The sequence below is a fragment of the Haemaphysalis longicornis genome, unplaced genomic scaffold (assembly GCF_048455015.1).
Source record: "Haemaphysalis longicornis isolate Haplotype H1 unplaced genomic scaffold, Haemaphysalis longicornis Haplotype H1 scaffold_12, whole genome shotgun sequence".
NCBI lineage: Eukaryota > Metazoa > Arthropoda > Arachnida > Ixodida > Ixodidae > Haemaphysalis > Haemaphysalis longicornis.
Window position 1 is genome coordinate 52,739,963 of NW_027526225.1, and position 11,379 is coordinate 52,751,341.

Consider the following 11,379-nt stretch of genomic DNA (forward strand, 5'->3'; position numbering starts at 1 on the left):
GCAGTGCAGAGATGCGTGGGAGACAAATCGAAGCCATTAGAAAGCGTCAATGCGGATTGCAAGGCAAGTCGTCTCAAACGACAAGATTAAGACGCTTATCAACGAGGTGTGGAACAACAGCGTCTTAAGCGTTCAATTGACAGGATATTCATGCTTTCGCATTGCAACCCATCAGAAATGCTTTGGTGTCCTCGGTCTTTTTTAAAGCGAAAGCTTTCTTAGTGGGACCCATGGCGTCCGGTCAAAAAACGAACGCATTTACCCATAGACCGATTGGGCGACCGAGAAGCTCTGATACACGGCGCGTGCGTAAAACGGGGCTTCCGCTGTGTCAAAGCATTTACTCGAAAATCGCAAGAAAGGAACTGTCCTAGACGTAACAATGCACGCAGTGACCACAAAGAAAGAGCACAACAGTATACCTCTATCTCATAAGCCAAGTATCTGTTAGATCATTCGTATAGATGCGTTTAATTTGTGCACGAAAACTCGTCGCATGGGTTCGTTTTTAGTTTGCGATTTGGGTCTTTGAAGTTTTGGTGCACTTTCAGCGCGTGTTAGACGCACTTTTAGCGAAGTTTTTGATGTACGTTTGACGCAGCTTTGATGTTAGAAAGCTTTCGCGCTTCTTTAACTTACTTTAGGATCGGATGGTGAAGCTTTGCTTCCCTCGGCCAATATCTTTTGCACTAAGTGTGTGGCCACGGCCCCAGAAGCACCATTGAATTGAACGGGCCCATTGGCGCACGCGCTAAAGACGAGAAGAAGATGCGGCACGCACCACATCATTCGGACATTTGAAGGAGCGCGCAGGTCAGAAGAGGCCGGGCCATCCCGAGGCCCCTGTCTTGACAAGCCGCTCAGCCCCGAGAGCTTTTCGTATTTTCGTCCACTACTGCCGACCAGATGGACCCCGCGATGAGCCTCTCAGCAGTTCCGCAAGGAACGGCCCAAAGCAGCGACACTCAAGGTACGTGGTCACGTCCGCCATTGCGGTACATGACATCACTTACACGACTAAGTTTTCCGACGTTGCACAACTTTCAGGAAAGTTTCCTTGCACACCAGTGAAGGCGCAAACTTTCTCTGTGTTAAGAAATACAGCAATGGGTGTTTCACAGGCCGAAGTTACACTGCAGGATTTGAGTTAAACTCACGGGTATTTTACATTGAACTTTTCACTGCTATCTGTCAGTCGACGCCCCCTAAACCTTCTACTAGGGTTTCCATACCCCTCCTGCTGGGGGAAAGGGGAGGGGGGCAACGTTCGATCGCCGATAGCCAGTTTCGCTTTCTGGACTTCGTGTCGTGCTATTTTTAACACTAAAGAATTCACGGGAAACGATAGAGAGAAATGTAGGATTTTATTATTTACGTGTAAGCAAACAGGACAAACAACAGAAGCGCTAAGAGCCACGAGAAGTGTGATCCTTCACTCAAAATGAAAGGTTATTCAAGCACTGGCTTTCGCTGAGAGCTGTGGCGTCACGTAGGCACACCTCGCGACCTTGATGTCCCTCGCGCGCGCATGCAGGCGACCTGAGCAAGAAGAGTCGCACGACGACCACGCTCATGTTTGCCGAGGCAGAGGCGCAGCGTCAGAGCGGCAGCGTCGCCGAGTGCCTCGAGTTCCTCATGCCAGTCTACTTGCTGCCGTTCGTCTTCGGGGGCAAGGTACGTGCGGCCACACTTCCCGCTTTTGTTTGAACGTTCAGGTCGATGTCCTGCCGACCTCCGGGCGTCTTCGGCGTACGAGGAGTTCACCCGCAAAAATGTGAAGGACTGATGGGAGGAATACCGCTGCGCACTGAACAGTGCATGTATTCGCGAAATAATTGAGAGACTTTTGGGAAGTGTTGTCCAACTGGGTGGACGCCAAACCGATGTCCATCTGCGGCCTCATTGGCGGTGGTAGCGTGATTGCTGATGCCGTCTGAAGGGTACTCTCTATGTCTCCAGCGTGTTTGCCAGCACACCCTGATCGTGCGATAATCGGCCCTTTTGAGAAAGACCGAGCACGCGCTTCTTCGTGAAGGACCACACAGTGTTTATCGATGAGGAAGAAGTCCGCCTCACACTGCGACTTGGAATACGTAGCTCGTCTGCGTTCCTGGCGCAATTTCTTTATCCTTATGACAGGTTCTCAGCTTCCTTCTGACATTATTTTAACATTCGTGACTTATTTTTCATGGCCCTTTTCTCATGTTCGAAGGATATGAAGAGTTCTGCGCGTCTATAAATGTAGTTCGAAAACTGTCGCATACACAGCGCACAGACCTCAGCAGGTAATAGGGAAGAGTGGGAGAGTGGGAGACTCACTCAGCAGTAAGCCGAAGCTACACACAAATCTTTGTCGAATTCACAGCTGCTGGATTCGCTCCCTTGGAAGCATGGTTTGCCGCTAAGCAGCTCTGCAGTCGCTGGTGACCTTCGTCGGTCAGATGCCCCCGATTGGCCCGAAAAAGGTCGCTTGTCCTTTTCACCTGAGTGAGGCCAGATCGCCGTTTCATCAGTGAAAAGTAATTCATCATAACCATGCATGCATGCACCTTTTCTCGTTCTCCGTGCCTGCCTCTAGAATATTCAATAAGGGAATCAGAGGATGTTGCCACGGTGCAGCCGCATACTCTCACCTGTCGGATTCCTTCTTTTTTCTCTTCATTCCCTCACCCCCCGGTTCTAATCGCAAAACCTCAGAAGTGGGGGTGGGGTTCGCTGTAAAGAAATACTCGATTAGTAACAGCATAAAACAGAGTTTGAAAATGATTGGACCTTTAGCGACAATGGGAGGGAAACTTTGCCTCGAGATCTGCGAGCTCTTTTCCCCTGCGCTGCAGGACGGCACCTGCATCTACTGCGTCCTGCTCACGCTCTCGGGCCTCATGTGGCGCCTGCTCCCGCCGCCCATCGCGGCCGTGCTGCCCCTGGTCATCCTGCCCCTGGGCGAAGTCTACGACGCCGACCAGCTGGCCGCCGAATACTGCGGTGTGAGTACTGCGCACCTGCCCATATAGACGGGGTCGAGGAAGGCGCTGCTTCTAGCGCCAAGCGTGAACGGAACAGATTTGACTTTAACGTAGAGGCAAAGTATAGGCTGAAAAATTCCGAGAAGCCCAGGGTCAATCAGACATTCTACTTTCCGAAATTACATCCGGGTGCCCAATGCGGCCACTTTATTCGAGTCCTTGGCGCTCGACGCTACCGTTGTAGCCCAACTACACTAGCTGCATTGCGTAATAAAAACGGGCGTACGGACTTTGATGTTTCTTCCCATGTTTACAGCGCACAGTTCGACTCGAATTAGCGGCGCTTTTATGTCACTCTGTCACGAGGACGACAGAGATGTGGTATCATGTCGTTGGCAAAGTGTGTTTCTTTTCAAGAGCATGACTCCATGGAGCCCGAAGCAGGAAATTCTTTGAATGGCGCCAGCCTATCTTTTGATTTTGTTAACTATCTGCCGTAACAATACGCAGTTTGAGTTGAACATGACACGTTTTACTGGAAAGAAGAAAAGGGCGCTAGTCGGACGTAGATAAAGGAGATACGAAAGAGATACAGGTGCCAACTTCCAACTGTTTATTCATGAAAAACCGCGTTTATTTATACAGGACCCAAGCACAGATAAATCCAAGATTTCGGCCAGGGTTAATATTTCCTGACAACAACTCACACATTACAAATAACAGATTACAGAGGCAATCTTTATCAAAAAGGCGTGGGATGACTGCAGGAGCACGCCGTCACTAGCACTTAGTGATAGAGAGTCTAATCACCCAGTTATCTAGTCGTCACAATTCCATGTCGGTACTGTCAGTAGTGGGCGCGTGCGCTTGCGCTGTTATGTTCAATACACGTCAGTGCTGTTATTTATTTACCTGTGAGTTGTCGTCAGGAAATGTTAACCTTGGTAGAAATGTTTATCTGTACGGATTGATTTTATAGGGTTTAACGCCCCGACTCAACGCAGGAGATGAGGCGCGCATTATCGAAGAACTCCGGTTTAATTTTGACTTAACGCGCGTCGAAATGCCGTACACACGGGCATTTGTGCTTTTTACCTCCATCACAAAAGCGGCCGCCGCGGCCGGGAATCGAACCCGCGACCTCTTGCGCAGCCGCGCAACGCCTCAGCCACTAAGCCACCGTGGCGGGTGAATTTATCTGCACTAAGGTCCTGTGTATAAATAAACGCGGTTTTTTTTTATCAGTGAACAGTTGGACGTTGGCGCCTGTATGTATTTTGTACCGCCTTTGTCTACGTCCGTTTAGCGCCCTTTTCGGTGAAACAATGAATCAACCAGCTCAACAATTTTCCTTAAGTCACGAAACATTTTTTTTTGTTGCCTTGGCAGCTTCTGTCTGAGGAAAAGTAGAATGCTGCGCGCACGGTACATTTCTTGAAGTCCTTGGCGGTCGACCCTGCCGTTGTAGCCCAACTGCACTAGCAGTATCGCATAGTAAAAACGGGCGTACGGAGTTTGACGTCGATTCCCATGTTTACAATGCAGCACACAGTTGAAATCGAATTAGCGGCGCCTCCATGCCTCTCACTCACGAAGATACAGAGATGTGGTGTCATGTCCTTGAAAAACTTGATTGTTTTGAAGGACATGAATCCACGTAGCCCGAAGCAGGAAATGTTTTAAGTGGGCGCCACCATATATCTTGGGGTAAACTATCTTGCGTAACGAGACGCAGTTTGAGTTAAATATGACACGTTTGTTTTTTCGCCATGGCTAGATTTTGTCTGACGCAAGGTGGAACGCCGCGCGCATGGTATGTTTAAAGGGACCCTGCAACAGCTTCGATAAGCGCTTTTACTCTGTCCTTCCCGTCTGGAACCACTGCGAAAGCTACAGTTATCACCAGCACGGAGCGACACTGCGTGATTTGCTCGTCGCACCAGATACGCCTTCCATTTCTGCATTGTTTTTGTGGCTTTTTTTTTAAGTTGCTATCGAAAAGCGTTCATTGCTGCTACTGAAGGATAACCGGCAAACAGCCACTACATGGCCTTAGTGACGTGATTCGAACCGTCGATGTACGCCAAGACCAGGAAAGAGAGAAAAGCCTTTTGAGAGAGTTCCCAAGTTGTCTGGTGGTCATAGAGCAGATTTGTGGCTGAGGTACATTGCGACCCCCCCCCCCCCCCCCCCCCCATCTAAGTACTGGATGTGTTGGATGACTACGTTCTGCAAGCACTTAAGACTTCAAAAAAAGTTGAAAAAAGGGTTGCAGGGTCCCTTTAAAGTCAGTATTGTTGCCGTCGTCCTATGAACGCCGTTTCATGAAACTAGTGGCACCTGTGCATGTATAGACATGCAGTGCAGTTATTCATCTGCAGCGACACTTGGCTACAGCGCCAACTAAGTGGGGCAGCGAACCTAACAAAGAAGCGAATAAACTTTTGTGCCGTCGTTTGGCGCTATAGCCGCGCCATGTCCAGCTCGACTCTAATGCCCGCTCCTTCTCTGCTCCATTCGTGTCCCTGCAGCCCAGCGTGCTGACTGCGTCGCTGCTGTTCGCCGTGGCCATCGTGGGCGACGAGACGACGGTGTTCCTGCGGCTGTGCCTGCACGCGCTGCGCAGGCACTCGCTGCGCATGCAGCCGCTCTTCCTGCAGCTGCAGCTGCTCGTCCTGGTGCTCAGCCTGCTGCTGCCCAGCACGCTGCTCGTGGTCTTCAGCACCGTGCTGGTCGAGCGCTTCGTGGCCACCGTCCACAGCGAGCTCCTGGGCGGCAACGACATGCAGCGGAGCCGCGCGCGCACGGCCAGCTCCGCCTCGATCACGTACTTCGAGGAGGCTGGCCGCCGGCGGCGCATGTCCCGCAAGGCCAGCACCGCCGAGCTCATGCGAAGGGCCCGCAGTGTGTCCGTGGTCAGCGACGCGACGCTCCCCAGCGAAGCGTCCGCCGGCAGCTCCGTCGTCAAGCACTACAAGCTGCATCCGGGCTGGAAGGAGGCGAACGCGCGCGACTGGCAGCCCCAGGTTAACAGAATCGCACGTGTACGTAATCGGGAGCTTGGCAAGCCGTTGCTCCTCTATCTCAGGCGTTTTGTATAGGTTCGTTGCTGTGATCTTTGGTTCTAACTACTTTTGCCTCTGTTAAGACGATTAGTTTCCCTTTAAAGCGATGCTTTCAGCCTCCCCCTGATGACCGTGCGCGAAAACGAACTACAGAAAAGCCAACTGTCTCTAAAGATGATGATGATCATGGGTGATGTGCAGAAAAATTCAAGCGCTTCCTTGCTGAGCTTGACCACAGCTCCGTTAGCCCCCTCCGCGAAATGCTGACGTGCAGTACAGGGAGGAGGTTGCACAGGCGTTCGATATTTGAACGTCGACAACCGTTAACCAGAGCTCGACGTGGCATGAGAGTGACGTAGCTCTGCACGACGGAAGGCTGTTAGACGTAGGACGTTAGGCCTAACGTAGAATTTCGAGGTTTAGGATGTTAGGTTTAACACCTTAAACGGCAGCCATTCGGAAAAGTACTTATTGTTCACCCAAAACACAAAATTGTAGACAGAAAACCCAAACGTTACGCATTGCATACCCGAGAGTTGCTGCGGTTTTATTAGATAAGTGGTGCACACCTTCAGAGTAACACACTCGCAGTGAGGAGGGATCGGCCAACCAAGGAAGCCACCACTAGTAAGCGTCCCGTTCAACCATCGTCCTCGTTAGACAGAGGTGTGCATGATTTTTTTCTGAAGCGTGCAGTGCAGCAAATGAAAGAGGGCAAGGGAAGAAATTAAGTATTTAGATGGCCTAACTCTTTCTAAATGCATGAGGGTCAGCCTATGGGATGGCCTTCACCTAATCCCCTATCGCTTACTGCCGCGTAGTATGGCGGTGCTTTTTAAGCCGCCTATAGACGTATCCCCTTATCTTTTTCATTCTTCTTTCTGTTACTGTCTGTCTGTCTGTCTGTCTGTCTGTCTGTCTGTCTGTCCATCCGTCTGTCTATCCGACCATACATCCGCCTGTCCGCGCGGTCAACCGTCCGTACATCCATCCTCTTCTCTCATTCTCCTGTGCAGCTACAAATTACCAGATTCCGTAGTACTAATTTCGATCATTTACGCAGGCATAAGTATTAGATGCGGACTGTCGCACGTCTCGGGACCCGTGTTATTTTTCTCACGGAGCACTTCTTCTCCACAGGCGGCGCCAAAAAGGCTTCCCCGAAAGACTTCCTTCGGACTCTTCGAGATAACAACCGCAGAAGGCCAGGCGTGGCCACGACACCTGCCAGTGCGCCATATTCGGGCCTTCTGCACCGATACCAAGCCGCCATCGTCCATTCTTAAACGACAAGCCCAGTCGTCGTCAACGCCGGCTACTTTGTCGGAACAGTCACCGTCGCGTTCACAAGGCTCATCAAAGGCGAAGGACTCGAGAACGGACACCTGCCCCGCAGAGTATCCCTCGACGGTCGCGCAGCGCGAGTCTCCCGCAATGGACGACTGGCAAGAAGCGGCGGAAACCACACCGTGTCCAACGCCAACGTCCCCTTTAACTGCGCCATCACCTCGCAGCTCCCTGACGAACCCCGAAGCAAGCCGCCGGCAAAGCCCTCGCCTTTCCGAGAGCTACGGGGAGTGGGCTCAGCAGACGGCCTCCCGCGCTGACGCGCCTGCCCCGGACACGGCGTCGACGAGCTTCGACGTTATCCTGTCGGCACCCAAGAAGCCCAGCAAGGCGAAAGGCGCCTCCTCCAGAAGGGCGGGACGGCAGCAGGCTGCTCTTTCTCCTGAGCAGGACAGCGAGGACGGCTTAAAGGCGATCAGGGTGAGAGACAAATCAATCACATAACAGCTGCCGGTAATGATTTCGCTGTCACTATCACTAGTGGTTAGAGGGACTCTCCAAGTTTGCGTGGTTTCGCCATCTGCACTTACCACTCTTACCATGACGGTCAGCCTGTTCGCAATGCTCTTGCAGACTATAAAAACCAACAAAACGTCGAGGGGTCATGCACGGCACACGTCTACATCCAGGAGTTCTCTTGCTTTTAAATTATGCTGGGGGGGGTATGGGGGAGAGAGGACGCCCTTCACGTTTTACTAAAAGGAAATTTTGCGTCCTCCACTCTAACGTAAACGTAAACAGACATCGTTATATTCTGGCGTTGGTGTTAGATAGGATATATAAATATTGTGACTTTATTCGTACGCCGCGCATTTTATAAGCGCGTCTGCGTAATGGTGTTCAAAATTTAAACCTTCCAAGCATATAGGCCAAGAGCGGATATCCTTCTAATCCCCCCATTCACATCCCATTCCCGCCTCTACTGTACAAAGCAGAGAGATTCACGACTGCTCTCCACTAAATGTCACCTCGGGTCATACCTTCGGAAAATCAAATTAAAAAGCCTGGGGAACGGCAAAGAGCTCAGAAAAATCCTCGCTCTGAGGCGTGTACATCAGAGAAGAACATTTTTGCTCAACGACAATGACGTCGATGACCGTGCGGATGCCGCGACATGCGGGAGGAAAATTTTTCATGTGGAACTTGATTTTTTACTTCCCCTTGCCTCACGCCATTTCAAAGTTATCGGCTGAGGTAGAACTCGAAACTACTCACTTCACTTACTCAGCAGGTTACAGCCCGTGACCTCAACTCAACCTCACCTTACACAGAAATTGAGGTCTGTTTGAGGTGGAGGTGCACCTTTTGAGGTCAAAACACCATAAGGTTGCCCACATTTGCATAGGTGTCCCTAAAAAGCGCGATACATGCCCGGCCCCTTTGCTGTCGGCTTCAATACTATACAGGCGAGCATTACCGGGAAGCCATTTTCTCTGGAAACACTAAGTATGGCCGCCAAAGTAGCATGGGCCGCACCAAGAGCCATTGATACATTTATGCAATTTCTATATTAATACCTTCGTGGGGTCTTTACTACTTAAGACCCCACGTATCTCTGTAGCTTGTATTCACTGGCGAGGCAAGCATGCAGGCAACCATGTGAGTGCGCCGCCCCTCGTTACGTCGGGCTCCACGAGATGGCGGTACTTGTCCGTGCTGAGCACATTCTTGTGTTGGAAGTTCCAAACTCTACGCCCTCGAACGCACTGTGATGCGTCAAGTCCAATGTGAGTGCGATTAATAGCATTTCAGTTGACACCACCATTGAGAATCGGGCAGAACCGGGACAAACGACACACGCCGGTGTTTTTTTTTTTTTTTTCGCTTCGGCGTGCGGGCGAAGTGGCAGAAGCCGCGCCATGTCAGTGGCGAAGCGGCCATGTCCGTGGCCGTTTCTAGTGTTGCCAAGCGAGGAGATTGACAGCTATGCTTTTCAATGAATACCACTTATAGGAGCACTGCCCAGCGAGCCCTTTTAAAGCTTGCTTCACCACTGCACACAAATCAATTACCGGAGCGACATTATTAAACTGAAATACGAGACGTCTGATAAGAAAATGACAATGCCCTAGCTTCCCTATTAGCAGCATTCTCGTCTGCAGCGAAGTACGACACGTCAGGCGCTACAGACAGATTTACTTCTTGAGGCCACGCAGGAGTACTTAAAAGGACGACGATTAGAGTCGCACTACGCATTGTGGGATTCAGAATCCATTCGCGAGAATTGTTGCAATTTATCCGGGCAGAATAAGCGGCAGGTCCCTGCTGTGGCCTGTAAAGGAGCCATGAAGACGAAATACAAGTTGGGTTTATTAGAAAGACTGCTTAGTCCCGATAACAATGATACCAATATCATCGCAATCTTCGAACAAATAACGGAGATACTAAAGAAAATATGTGAAGCAGTCGCGACCCCCTAGCCAATTTTCCGCAACTTTTCTATGACGTCACGGAACCTTGTTTGTGCAATTGGCGGTCGCCTAACTGACCTGTCGTGACGACACATGACTGGACGTCTGTAATGGGGCCTCTAGTTCCATTTGACCGCATCACTTGAATGCTAGCGTGCAGTTAACGCACTGAAAATTATGTTCTATTGTTGGCCCGTATGACCTCATTCTTGCTCATAACACGTTACTGTGGCGCAAAATTTGAGCGTTTTTAAATACTTCTTGCCTTTTTTTCGTTAAAAAAACATCTTTTGTGGCTCTAATGGAGCTGAGTGAGATACTGAATCCTAGTTTTTTCAAATTACACGAAGTTGTATTTTCTCTTCATGGATACATTAAGGACCCGCGGTTTTTCTGGGAGAAAAGTATAGAAAAAACTGCTGTGTTTTCCGTTCATCCACCAAGTTAACAATTTGTCGCACAAGCTGAGGCTGAGAGGAGGCTTGTGGGTGAGCCGCAACATCTCATTATGTAATAAATGAAGACGAAACGGGCATTCAACAAGGTCCCCAGTGGATGGGAAACGCTCAGCTGGTTTTGTAACGTCTCTGCCTCTCCACTTCCTAAATGTTCCCCAGATTGCGTTGCCTCCCATATCCAACAGAAACACTTCCCACGATCCGTTAGTATTTTTCCTAATGTTTATTCGCTATCCAATCCGCCCTTTCAGTCGCTAAGCCGAACCCAGACGCTGATGGTCAAGGACGTGAAAAGCCTGCCTGTTCGTCCGTCCAGCACTAAAACGAAAGCGACCACGAAGGTTGGGTCACGACGGAGTTTGAAACCCCGCCCCAATGCCGATGAAAAGCCGGATACAAAGACTGATTCCAACCGAGCAGTCGAGCCACAGAAGTCGACGCCACCACCCGCCACGCAGGCAGAGCCACCGAAAAACGGGCCTGACTTGCCAGTGCCGAAGCCGGAGGGCCAACCAGAAGTGCGTGGAATCCTCAAGGAATGGAGCTCGTCTCTCCAGCCCAGCAATGGCAAACCGCAAGGACAGCAAGCGGGCCCGGCAGGCATCTATCCAGCACGGCGACGGCGGCGGCCCTGAGTCCAGCGCACCGCCCGCACAAGCCAGGCCAGGCACCGACAACAACGCGGCCAGCCGAAGAATCGTACTTGCCCCATCACACTCGCCCGTGGCTACAGCTGACAGGAAGCCCGCTGCGGAAGTGGCCTCAAGCTTCGGTGAGCAATCCTTTTCATACTCGTGGTCTTAATTCTTAAAGACAATAGGCTTTCTTGGGCTACTTAAACCCGAAAAATTTGTCTGTCTGTCTGTCTGTCTGTCCCTTAATTTAGACATTCGGCCAAAAGATAGAATTCTTGAACGATAAGTTAACAAACAAAAGTCTTTCTGAAACACAATCTGGAAGCATACTTCCTGCTTGTCAACAACTGTTTTCTATAAAACATTAGACATATTTGAGGCAATATCAACGCACAACTGGTGCGCACAGTGTTCTAATCCAATTATGTGTGGTTCGACCTCGTGGCAGTGTTTCGTGTTCAACATTAAGGGCAGGTTCCAGTCAATAGCCCGAGCAG

The 11,379-nt window shown here is 50.5% G+C and overlaps 1 protein-coding gene across 1 annotated transcript in view; it reads left to right on the forward strand.

Annotated features, from left to right (window-relative positions):
- Nucleotides 1–918: 918 nt before the first annotated feature.
- The window catches only part of LOC144161609 (uncharacterized), a 31,950-nt gene continuing 21,489 nt past the window's right edge, over nucleotides 919–11,379 (forward strand). The window contains exons 1-6 of the mRNA XM_077692246.1: nucleotides 919–970; nucleotides 1,535–1,674; nucleotides 2,838–2,987; nucleotides 5,498–5,992; nucleotides 7,172–7,798; nucleotides 10,499–10,847. Of these exons, the coding sequence (XP_077548372.1) occupies nucleotides 919–970; nucleotides 1,535–1,674; nucleotides 2,838–2,987; nucleotides 5,498–5,992; nucleotides 7,172–7,798; nucleotides 10,499–10,847 (1,813 nt within the window). The remainder of the gene's footprint in view (nucleotides 971–1,534; nucleotides 1,675–2,837; nucleotides 2,988–5,497; nucleotides 5,993–7,171; nucleotides 7,799–10,498; nucleotides 10,848–11,379) is intronic.